This window comes from Manihot esculenta, chromosome 18 (assembly GCF_001659605.2).
Source record: "Manihot esculenta cultivar AM560-2 chromosome 18, M.esculenta_v8, whole genome shotgun sequence".
NCBI classification, from domain to species: Eukaryota; Viridiplantae; Streptophyta; class Magnoliopsida; order Malpighiales; family Euphorbiaceae; genus Manihot; species Manihot esculenta.
Window position 1 is genome coordinate 4,845,009 of NC_035178.2, and position 11,981 is coordinate 4,856,989.

General features: G+C 32.6%; 3 protein-coding genes across 3 annotated transcripts; 1 reads left to right on the forward strand and 2 right to left on the reverse strand.

The window, feature by feature from the left end:
* Nucleotides 1-1,367: 1,367 nt before the first annotated feature.
* On the reverse strand, nt 1,368-3,440 carry LOC110605900 (probable pectate lyase 4). The gene is made up of 4 exons (XM_021744580.2): nt 2,888-3,440; nt 2,062-2,417; nt 1,827-1,962; nt 1,368-1,623 (listed from the first exon to the last, which is right to left on the reverse strand). Exons 1-4 carry the CDS (start codon nt 3,308-3,310, stop codon nt 1,402-1,404), a joined length of 1,137 nt encoding a protein of 378 aa, XP_021600272.2. The 5' UTR covers nt 3,311-3,440; the 3' UTR covers nt 1,368-1,401.
* A 3,961-nt stretch (nt 3,441-7,401) lies between these two features.
* LOC110606876 (probable rhamnogalacturonate lyase B) lies at nt 7,402-11,508 on the forward strand. Its single transcript, XM_043953448.1, has 15 exons — nt 7,402-7,736; nt 7,816-7,937; nt 8,023-8,082; nt 8,185-8,304; nt 8,399-8,518; nt 8,746-8,887; nt 9,019-9,189; nt 9,278-9,433; nt 9,509-9,615; nt 9,732-9,822; nt 10,022-10,163; nt 10,270-10,426; nt 10,546-10,662; nt 10,743-10,869; nt 10,955-11,508. The coding sequence occupies exons 1-15, from the start codon at nt 7,695-7,697 to the stop codon at nt 11,201-11,203; spliced, it is 1,923 nt and encodes a 640-aa protein (XP_043809383.1). The 5' UTR covers nt 7,402-7,694; the 3' UTR covers nt 11,204-11,508.
* Nucleotides 11,214-11,830, reverse strand: LOC110606336. Its single transcript, XM_021745092.2, has 2 exons — nt 11,522-11,830; nt 11,214-11,420 (listed from the first exon to the last, which is right to left on the reverse strand). Exons 1-2 carry the CDS (start codon nt 11,708-11,710, stop codon nt 11,295-11,297), a joined length of 315 nt encoding a protein of 104 aa, XP_021600784.1. The 5' UTR covers nt 11,711-11,830; the 3' UTR covers nt 11,214-11,294.
* Between the last annotated feature and the right edge of the window lie 151 nt (nt 11,831-11,981).

The following is an 11,981-nucleotide window of genomic DNA, read 5'->3' on the forward strand; positions in this document are numbered from 1 at the left end:
TTCAAATAATTATAGAAAATGAGTTCCACGTATAAGTTATTTTCTGTATTTTTTGGGACATTAAAAAAATTTAATCAGGAAAAAAGTAAATTATTTTAAACAAAATAACTTTCTCCTTTAAATCATTTTTCGCATCTTAATAAAAATCTCTATATATAAATTTTTAATAAAATTTATTTTTAAATTAAAATTAAATAATAAAATATAAATTACTTCATTGAAAACTATTTTTCTTATAAAAAATATTTTTTATAACAAATATTTTTTAAATATAAATTATTTTTCATGAAAAAAATGAAGTTTTAAGTTAAAATTATATTTTAAAAAAATAATTTTAATTTGTATAAGTTTTAACCAAAGCATGCAAGATGTAAAGACAAGGCCAGCTCTTTTGTCGGTACTAGTCGTCAAATTACGAGAATTAGAGAGAGAAAGAGAGAGAGCGCGCAACCCCCACCGCCCTCCTGCGCTTTCCTTGTTTTTTTCTTTTTCTGTTGAAACAAAGAGCGGTACCGTTTGATCTCTCAATTTCTGGCAGGTAACTTTGCATGCCAAACTCCACAAGAATTGGGAAACAACGAACATGTATCCCTCTATTCACTTTTTTTAGACAATGGATTTAGTCGTATACTTTGTTTCTTGTTTCTATCAATATCCCTATCGAAACTTGCTTAATCCCTGAATGTCCCAGATAAAACCTACGCAGAGAGAGAAAAAGAAAAACAACCATCAACTAATTAGTGAGATAATCACTTTTAGATGTCTGGCTGCCTGCATATCAATCAATTACTCTCTTTAATATAAAGTGAATTAACTATCAATCCTTGTATTTTTCATCATAGCATTTTGCTAATTTGTATTTTTCATCATAGCATTTTGCTAATTTGCTAAATTTGTAATTTCAGAGATTTTCCGGATAAACTTTTATTTGATGAGAGAAAAAAAGAAAAGAAGGAAGGATAATGACTTAATGGAGGAACTAACGTATGTTCATATATACATAATAAAAGTTGGAAACTATTATTTGGCACCCATTTAGATAAATGTGTTTGATGAACTATAACTTTACAGTTTTTCCCTGTAATGTGAATTTTTTAAAAAATAAAATAAAATATTTTAACAGAAAATATATGTTATTTTTATATTGTTTCATTAAATTTTGAATTCCTTACAAATGTCCCTCCAAATTATCTTATATTTTGAGTTAAACATTCCACAATATAAACATTAGTTAAACACTTGTGTTATTTCTATTTGAAATTCTTTTCTTTTCTTTTCCATAACTTAGTTAAACAATCTACTATTTACAACAGTGTTCTTTTTATCTTTTTATTGGATATCTAGCAATGTGCTGGAATCTGCCGTTCTCTTCGTAATCTCCAGTACTACATGGTTCTTGACTCAGCACATAATGGTTCTAAAGCACTTTAAAGCACCTGATGAGCTTGTTATAGACTTGACAGACTTTGCATCTGCAACCTCGAACCTCTCTTGGTTGTTGTAATTGGGCTTTGCCCCTCCGACACCGCTCTGGGTGAAAGAAGCACCATTTTCAAAAACATCCCTCACCGAATAGAAGTTCCAGGGCCTGCTTTTCACATTAACCCCTTGTCTCCATGTTACCTGTTCAAAGAATAGTGTGGGAAAATTATATCTGTTAATTATACCGGATTTTTATGAGCTCCATTATATATAACAAATTATACAAGACTTTGTTGCACATTTTACAACAAATGCATCAAATAATTATATTAGAATTTTGAGAAATGAAAACGATGGATGGTGGAAATAACTAAGGTTAATATAGAGGACTAGCTAGTTATTACCTCTTTGTTTCCTGATTTTGGTGCGATGAAGTAATTGGATTCACTCTTGATGCTAGGATTCATGCTTCCTCCAATTGCATATTGTTCCCATCCTTGGTAGAGGTTGTTGGCTACGTGTGCATATCCATGACGAACCCTGCAATGTTTCAAATGTCCCAGTACAGATCATTAATTAATTAATTCAAATTGCTTTTCTGTCTTACACATAATAATACTTTACTAGAAATCAAATCACCTCGGCATACGCTGGTTGCAATTTGGACCAAAATGATTGAACACAACAGTCACCTTCATGTCCTTGTCTCTCAAGTACCCATCGTCATGTCCAAGAAGCATGACCTTGTCTTGGTCCTTGAACCAGTTGTTAGAGATGGTGATGTGTGTAGATCCTCGAGTCACATCCAGAAGACCATCTTGGCATGCATATAGAGTATTGTGGTCGATCCAGACTTTTGATGCGGTGACCAACCTGATTGCATCCCCATCCATCTTACCTAAAGCCACCATCTCTCCATTTGGTCCCCTCACCGAGCTAGGACCTACGGCCATGCAATGGTGAATCCTCAGGCCATGGATGATTACGTCGGTGGCCTGAAAAGTACAAACAAATACAGCCCCATTATAAATAATAATAAGAGAAAGTTATTATTTAATTTTTATATTAAAAAAGAATTTATTAGTTGCTTCTCGATTTTAAAAAATATATTAAAATATTATTAGATATTTTAAAAAGTATATTAATTAATATTTTTATTAATTTTAATTATTAAATTTTAATCATTAATTTTTTTATTATTTAATCTTTATGGTTTAGTAAAATTTATCAGATGATTCTCATATTTGTAAAAAGTTTATTAATTAATTTTTTTATATTAATGGTATTTTAAATTTTTTATAATTCATAATAGATAATTAAAATTAATTATTAGATTTTTTAAAAGATTAAAAACTTTTTACTAATTTTTTTAAATTAAGTGATCAATGAATTTTTTAGGGATTAAATAGTATTTAATAATAATTGCATGGAAGGTAGTTAGTTTATTCATATTAATGAATTTTACCTTGTAGACTAGAAGGCAAGCGTTTCCAGTAATGTGAACGTCGACGCCTCGGCCATCGAGGGTGGTGAAACTGCTGATGAGAAGGGGCTTTACAAGTTCAATATTCATGTTCTTTTGAAAAGTTATCCACACTTTGCCGGTGATCATTGTGGCTCCATATCTCAGAGACCCTGGTTTGGGGTTCAATGGGTCATCTCTAGGATCAGTCACTTTGTAGCGGATGACATCTTTTCCAATGTTGTTAGTCATCTTCCCTGCAAACCCCACGGAGCAGGTGGCTAATTGCTGCCTGTTTCTTCGCCAATTAGGGTTCTGTCTCCAGCAACTATCAATGGGATTCATCTTTTGAGCAAGACAAAAATCAGGGGCGAAGAAGAAGAAGAAGGCCATGCAAAGAGCCAAAGCGAACCATTGTACGGCCATCTTTGGACGTACGCTTCGTATTGCTTTGGGTTCAAATGCCACAAAAGATGGAGTAGGAAGCTAGAGTTGCCTGGAGGAACTGGGTAAGAGGAGGGTTTTATAGTGAATTTACATTGTCTAATTGTTAAAGGTTGTTTAGTACGCTTCAATGAGATGGTTGCTGTGAAAGTATTGAGCTGTGCTTAAAGCTTACATTTGGTTTCAGACCTGTAATGGTGGCTGTTGGAGCATTTAGCTGTGATTAAACTAATTTGCCATAATTGAAAGTGTATTAATAATTGAAATATTTTTTTAAGCAGTTTTCCTATCGGGACTAAGTTTTTATCTAAATAATTTTGAAGTGTATAATAATTTTCTACTACGTACTAAGAGAATTAAAATGTGAATAAAATTTAATTAATTATTATTCTAAATAAATTATAATTCAAACTCTCTCTTATCCAATGCTTAAAAATCTTATATATAATATCACCTTCGTTTTATGAAAAATATTATAGTGTTATCTTCACATAAATTAAGATATAGAAATACTAGTTATGAGCACTTGAAGTTAGATCTAAATAAGAATTGATTTTGATTTGGTTCTAAATTTAAATAGATTATTATAATATAAAATTTGAGAGTAATCAGAGCTTGCTCTTTAAAGGTTTTCATTTTATTTAATTTTAATTTTATTATTTCTAAAACTCAATGGTTAAATTTATTATTTTTTAAAATTTTTAAAAATATACGTTTTTTAAAAAAATAAAAAATTTATTCCAATTTAATTTAATTTCAAGTTTAAAAGTACTTGATACAATTGAATTCTACATTCAACTAATATTAATTTTTAATTCTGAATTAATCAGTGGAGATATCTACATCAAGGAATGGCCTGCTATCGATTTATATATATATATATATATATATATATATATATATATAATAAATTCCATTAACATCAAACAGAGTTTACATCAAGAGAAACAAGTGAAATAAGAGCGTAGGGCTCTTCTTCAACCAGATATGTTCAATTGCATTCAAGCTCATAAAAGACAAGTAGATAAGCTTCCTCTATGCCCTTTTATGTAATTATAATATAACTTTACCCAAACAGTAAACAATAATTTTTTTTAAGCGAATTAATAAAATTTCAACAAAAAAAATATCATTTCAAATAGAGAGACGATCATACTTAATAAATTCTCTAACTAAAATATGAGCAGTTAAAGTGATATGACAACGAATTTATCTAACAGAAATATCAGTTCTAAAGATTAACAAAGATTTACTATCATTGAAAATCAAACCCATTTAAAAATGTCTAAATATGAAGACTGAAAAGATTGAATCACTTACAAACAGTCCATAAGAATGCAGCCATTAAAAGGTAAAAATTCTATCGCAAAGAGTAAATAGTGATGAAAAGTTAAAACTTTAACAATTATCGGCGTACCATTATTTTTTAAAAAATCAAAAACACCACCTTAAAATATATTTTCAGAATTTTTCACTATAAAACCGTAACCAATAAAATCTTTAACTTGAAATCAATTTGATAAAACCAACGGAAATTGTAATAAATTTTTATTTATATATAATATTAAATTATAAAAATAGTAACTATTTAATTTTATTTATATTAAAAAAGATATTTTAATATATAATATTTTTATCGCTAAATATAATTAAACAGTTTGACTGGGTTCTTTATTTTTAAAAGTTTTAGAGTTTAAATTAATTTAACTTTTTAATTGAAAAATCTACGTATAAATATATTATGGGTCGATGGAAACTTAGTGGATATAATTATTTTTCAAAAAACCAAGCGGACTGAAGCCCAAGTCCTCAGTCCTCTAATAAGGTCTGCCCTTTCAGTCCAAGCCTATCCTTCTTATTTCTCAACCAACCTTGTCTGTCCAATGCCCAAAGAAAACATTCTGCCACCATAATATCATCTCTCCCACCCTTTTTTTTAGCCTTAATTGTGTAAGGGAATTGGAGAAAAATTAAGAAGAGAAAATTTAAAAAAAAAATTATTTATAGTATTTGGATAGATAAATAATTTGGAGGATAAATTAAATTTCTCTCTTAAAAGAAACAATAGCAATCAAGTATTTTATATCTATGTTTCCCCATTCTCCATCAATTTTAAGGAAAATATTTTGAAATATTTGTTACTAATTGGAAAATACAATTTCGATTTTTTTTTTTTTTTTAATTTCTCCTCCTTAATTTATATCCAATTTTCCTTTTCCTTTTCCTTGCTTTTCTCTCCATTTCGCTCAATCCAAACAAAGCATCAGTCTAGTCTCTGTTCCTTCTTTTCCTCTTCCATTTATACCCATCTGATCTGCCGCTGTAAGTGAAGGTTGCCCTTCGTCGACACTGTATCTGGACAAACTTAGTGCCGCACGCTACTCCAGCTAGGCGACTGCTGCCGTGGAGCTTGGGATTGTCGATCATCTCTATTCATATTTTCTTCGCTTTTTTCCTGCTACTAAGTGAACGTGCAACGTGACCAGCCAACCGTCATTTCTTCCCTTCTCCCTATTTTTTTTGCCCCTTTGGCCTCGATGACTGTCTCTTCACATGCTCTACGCCACCCAGTTCCATTGCCACTTTGGTCACTGTCTGTCTGTCTCGTGGCCTCTCCTCGCCTAGGTTTGGCGCTGCATGCTCAAGTTTCCTCTCATGAGTTAAAGAATCAAAGTCTTCACGATTTGCAGCACTTGCAAGCTTGAAGCACTTCGCTCACGTGGATTTGAGACTTTTTTTTTTTTTTAAATTATAGAATAACTCATAATTATTTGAGTGCAAGGAACACCAACTTTTAATACTCTATTTTTAATAATTTTTTGAAAAACTTAAACTAATTTAATGATGATAGCGATGGAATTGATAAAGTCTAACGTGATTTTAGAAGAGAAAGTCATCCCGCGAGATAATTCAATCTCAATACTGATGTAGTTTGGCCAAAATTATTTTTTTTTTAAATTAAATAATTAATTATTACTTTTACACGGTAAAGGTTTCTTAATATAAACATAATTTTATAATTTTTATTTATTTTATTTTTTTATATCTATTAAAAAAATATTTTTTTATTAATTTTTAAAATATACTCATATTAAAAGATTTTAAATTTTATTAAATATTAAAAGAATAAAAATAAAATAAAATTATAATAATTAATTTATAAATTATTATAATGTAAAAAAATAAATAATAATTTTGAAATAATTTAAAAAATATAGATAAAAATTATGATATAAAAATAATATATATTTTTTACTTTATAGTTGTTGATCCCGTCCTCAAAAATTGAAAAATTGTGTATGACTCGATTAATTATGTTTGCTTTGCTTCTTTTACATGCTTATCAATATTATTTTATTTATTAAATTTCACATTCGATAATTGATACTTCTAAGGACTATTTTATTAACCCATTTCAAAAAAAAAAGGACTATTTTATTAATATTAATGTTTTATTTATTTCAATTAAAAAAATTAATTGATAAAAATATTTTTATTATTAAAAGAATAAGTTACTTTTTAAGAAAATAACTTTATTTTTCAAGAAAAGTCATTTTGTTAAATATGAGAATTTTACAACTTAGCAATTTAGTAACTTTTTATACAATAATTTTATTGTATATCCTTTTTTTATATTAGCATGGCAATCAAATAATAACAATAATAAATAAATTATTTTCTTAAAGGATACTTTTTGCATAAAGTTATTTTCCCAAAACGAATGTCGTCAGATAACTTAAAACTCATTTTGGTCTCTAATAATATTATAAACATCAAGTATTTGGAAAAGATATCACAACTTCTTCTGTTCTTTTTAATCAAATGGAAAAGAGATTCGAGAGATAAAGGAATATCGACTCGACTTAATACGCAAGAAATTATTAGGTATCAAGTAGGACATGTGACTGAATTTACAGTTTGGTATTTTTGTAGACGCCTACCATGTGCGGAGATTGCATTTTTGTCATGACTTGCGTAGAAATTTCGTCAGAGATATTCATTTGCGTGTTGAAGAAGCAGCAGCTGTACCTCACACTCAGTACTGTGGATGATTTTGTGATGTGAGTGACTTCGCTTCTGAGCCTAGCAAAACCTTAGAAGGAAATTTTTTAAGACGACTGAGTAAAGATTATGCAAATACCTAAAAAAAGCAACATACAAAAGCAGAAGCTTGGCTTCCAGGTTAAGTAATAAGGCAAACGAATTATTTTCTTTTCAAGTCCTATGAATTTGAAGCCTCTAGACCCACACTGCTGAGATTCAGAGGTCTTTCTTCAAGATATCTCGTGGTATTGCAAAAAAGTGCCTCACAATAAGATCAAGATCTAGCTTTTTGTTTATTCAAAGAGGTTTGCTGTGGATCACCATGTCAAGCCAACGGGTGAAATTGCATATCCAAGAACGTCATGTAATGAGATTTTGCTTGGTTATGTTTCCTCATGTAAACAACATTAAATCTGACAGAAATTGTTATGCAATGGAAACAGGTGGTGATGGACAATGGCATACTTCAAGTCACTATATCAAAACCAGAGGGAATAGTAACTGGTATACGATATAATGGCATCAGCAATTTGCTTGAAGTTCGAAATGATGAACCTAACGGAGGGTACATTGAACATAGTTTCTTTTTCTCTCATTTATCATCTTGAAAATGGGTTTAATTTTTGTTGGATTTTGAATGTAACTTGTAGGTATTGGGACCTTGTCTGGAGCAAGGAAGGAAGTACAGGAACAACCGGAACACAAAATGTGTATGGCAATAATTTTTTTTCTTTTTCTTTTTCTTTTTCTTTTTCCTTTTTGTTAAAGCATATATATGATTGTAATTTGAGCACTGATTATATTCCATGCAGGATTAAAGGAACAAATTTTAAAGTTATAATGGAAAATGAGGAACAAGTAGAAACCTCATTTACAAAATTGTGGGATCCCTCGCTTGAAGGACAGCTCGCTCCTTTGAACATAGACAAGAGGTACTTTTCATTGGTCACAAGTTTTCTGCATGTATATGGAGCAATGTTTCGTTCATGTGGAGAATGTCAGTGACAGTGAATTTCCAATTTTCAGGTTTATAATGCTCCGCAACTCCTCAGGATTCTATTCCTACGCCATTTATGAGCACTTGCAAGAATGGCCTGCTTTCAACGTCCCTCAAACCAGAATTGTTTTCAAACTCAGGAAAGACAAGTAAGCTATGGATCCATATATGAAAACCTAAAATTTACCCTTCGAAACAAGAAATGTGTTCTAGCCTTTCCACCAATTTAAAAAGCTCTTGAGATTTCCAGAAGAAGGTTTCACTTTCAAATCTTGCTGAAATAAAGTTATTCCTGCTGTATCAAATAGAAATGTGTGCTTTTGGGAAGAATAAGAAATGAACTTGAATTGATTTTTTATTAAACTCGAGCAAACAGGTTTCGCTATATGGTAGTAGCAGATAACCGGCAAAGATTCATGCCACTGCCAGAAGACCGGTTACCGCCAAGAGGCAAACCGCTTGATGTCCCTGAAGCTGTTCTTCTCGTCGATCCTGTGGAGCCAGAATTCAAAGGAGAGGTACTACTTCATATACATTCCTCCATGTGAAGTAATGACATCCAAGAATTTGCAGCGTTTTCTGATTATGTTATGGTTTTCACATTTTATTTCCAAGCCCAGAGTTCTGATTGGTTCCTAGTGAAGTGCAGGTGGATGACAAGTACCAATACTCATGTGAGAACAGAAATCTTCAGGTCCATGGTTGGATATGCTTTGACCCTCCTGTGGGGTTCTGGCAAATCACACCTAGCAATGAATTCCGATCTGGTGGACCTCTCAAACAAAACCTTACCTCCCATGTTGGTCCGGTCACTCTTGCAGTGAGTGATAAATTCTTCACAAATTAGATTTCTTTTTTCAACTTCTAGCATTTCTGGCTTTGGTGACTGATTAAAATGATACAATCAGATGTTTTTAAGCGCCCACTATGTAGGGGAAGATATGGTGCTGAAATTCAAATCAGGCGAGCCATGGAAGAAAGTTTTTGGTCCTGTTTTTATCTATCTAAACACTTTGTTGGACGCAAATGACCCACAGTTGCTGTGGGAGGATGCTAAAGAACAGGTCTACAACAAAAGAAAAAGCACAATAAACCACCACATCTTCTGATAAACGAGAACTAACAAACTAAAATTTCAGATGTTAATTGAAGTTCAAAGCTGGCCTTACAGTTTCCCAGCTTCAGAGGATTTTCCAACTTGCAGTCAACGTGGTAATGTTAGTGGTAGATTGCTAGTTCGAGACAGGTAATAAGTACAATTTTTATGGTTTTGGGTGTTGAAAAAAAAAACTTAAGGCTTACACTCGGTTAAATCATTAGCTTGTGAAGCTATTCAAATTCTAACAACGAATGTTTTTCCAGTTGTGCTAGTGATTTTGATATACCAGCGAATCGTGCTTATGTGGGACTGGCACCACCAGGAGATGTTGGATCATGGCAAACTGAAAGCAAGGTGAAGTTTATTCTATGTATATAACACCACCTGAAAAGGACACCACCACTTTCTTCAATTTTATGTTCAACAAGCGATCTTGATTAATTGCACAGAAACAGGACAACTCATTTCATGCTTGATTGTAAAAGATGACATCTGCTATTCCATATCAATTTGGCATCCTGATTCACAAGTTAGTTTTGTTCTTCGTCTTCAGGGTTACCAATTCTGGGCTGAAGCAGATGCAGATGGTTATTTCTCCATCAACAACATCCGCACAGGATTTTATAATCTTTACGGGTGGGTTCCTGGTTTTATTGGAGACTACAGATATGATGAGGCCATTACCATAACCGAAGGTGTTCCTTTTCTGAGTTTCTCAATTTCAGCTATCCTTTTCTCATGCAAATCTAATATTCTTCTTACATTTTACTATTTCCCTTTCCTGTCTAAAACTCTAAGCAGGTTGTGATATTGACTTGGGAGATATAGTATACGAACCTCCAAGAGATGGTCCCACACTGTGGGAAATAGGTATGCCCGATCGTTCTGCTGCAGAATTCTATGTTCCTGACCCTGATCCCATGTACATCAACAAACTTTATGTGAATCATCCAGACAGGTTCGTTGGCCTAAACTTTTCAGCATAGACTTATATAGAGGCAAATCCCATGAATGGGCCAACTAAGATCCTATATAAGCTCTTTTTAAAAAATTTTGTTTGAAAAAATCTTTGGACAGGTTCAGGCAATACGGACTATGGACAAGATATACAGATTTGTACCCCGACAGTGATCTGGTTTACACCATAGGGACTAGTGATTACAGCAAAGATTGGTTCTACGCTCAAGTTCCCAGGTTCGAATCAATCCTCAAAGTAAGCCGACAATTAAAACTCTTTAACGCCAAGCACGCTGAGAATTTTTGTGAAATTTCAGGAAAACAGGTGATGGTAATTATCAAGGAACCACCTGGCAAATTAAGTTCAGACTTGAGAATCCGAATAAGAGTGGAACGTATAACCTGCGTTTGGCGCTTGCAACTGCCAATAGTGCTGAATTGCAGGTAATAATTCTTCTTCTTCTTCAATCTTAATTTTACAACTGGGTAATTAATTAATTAAATTGTTACTATGAATTTGTTCTTGAAGGTTCGCATTAATGACCCGGGAACCAATCTTCCCCTCTTTTCAACTGGAGTGATTGGACATGACAACACAATTACAAGACATGGAATTCATGGATTGTACAGACTCTATAGCGTTGAAATCCCAGGTGCTCAGCTCCTGGAAGAAGATAATACCATTTTCTTGACGCAAACAATGGTCACAAGCCCTTTCCAGGCCGGAATCATGTATGACTACATTCGTCTGGAAGGACCCGCCTCTTCTAATTCTTAAAATAACTAAATCTCCTTAATATAGCTCAGAATCTTATATCAAGAAAATCCATTTTTTACATTTCGCTCAAAATATATCAATATGTATGATATTACAGAGATTTTTCGAGCCTCTTCTTGATATTTTCAGCTTCATCAGCTGCTTCAACCTGCATCTTAGTGGCCTGTAAATCAGCTGCAGTTGCTTCCTTCTCATTTTTTGCTGTAATCTTTAACGCCTGTTTCCATGTTAATTGAAAGACATACAATTAACTAATCAGCTCAGTAGTGTTGTATATAATTAATAAGCAATTCGTTCTCAAATTTCAATATGCCTTACCTGACCCAATATTGTGGCTTTGACATAGCGAAAGCCTTCCTGTAATGAAACAGTAAAATATAAACAATCCTTCTTCATTCGTGACATTGCTGACGTCCCAGGCCTTCTCTTGGAAGTTGAAGCAGTTGTTCCGGTGGGGGCGGTGGCTGCTGGTGGCGGCGATGGGGCTGATTGCGTGATCTCCTCCATGATTTTTCACCCCTCTTACTAACCTCTGTTTGCACCAAAGAACTTTTCGGACGACAAAGAGAAGCGTTTTTCTTTTCTTCTTGTTGATAAGTGCAAGGCTTGTTCAGGTTTACACGTCGATGCTCATTTACATGTTACGTGTTGACGAGAAAGCTACCCACGTTTCATCTCTCTCGAGTCTTGAGTGACCGAGTGTTGTCGTCGGATGAAATTAATACTCATGGGCCTAAATGGAAAATTTTCAATGCTAAATGTGATTGTTTTAGTTAAA

Coding starts and splice junctions, on each gene's coding strand:
- LOC110605900 (XM_021744580.2), bottom strand. CDS start 3,310: ATGGCCGTACAATGGTTCGCTTTGGCTCTTTGCATGGCCTTCTTCTTC. Junction 1,963..2,061: donor TGCAACCAGCGTATGCCGAG/GTGATTTGATTT, acceptor GAAACATTGCAG/GGTTCGTCATGGATATGCAC. Junction 1,624..1,826: donor CAAAATCAGGAAACAAAGAG/GTAATAACTAGC, acceptor TTCTTTGAACAG/GTAACATGGAGACAAGGGGT.
- LOC110606876 (XM_043953448.1), top strand. CDS start 7,695: ATGTCAAGCCAACGGGTGAAATTGCATATCCAAGAACGTCAT. Junction 10,164..10,269: donor GGCCATTACCATAACCGAAG/GTGTTCCTTTTC, acceptor AACTCTAAGCAG/GTTGTGATATTGACTTGGGA. Junction 10,870..10,954: donor CCAATAGTGCTGAATTGCAG/GTAATAATTCTT, acceptor TTGTTCTTGAAG/GTTCGCATTAATGACCCGGG.
- LOC110606336 (XM_021745092.2), bottom strand. CDS start 11,710: ATGGAGGAGATCACGCAATCAGCCCCATCGCCGCCACCAGCAGCCACC. Junction 11,421..11,521: donor AAGCCACAATATTGGGTCAG/GTAAGGCATATT, acceptor ACATGGAAACAG/GCGTTAAAGATTACAGCAAA.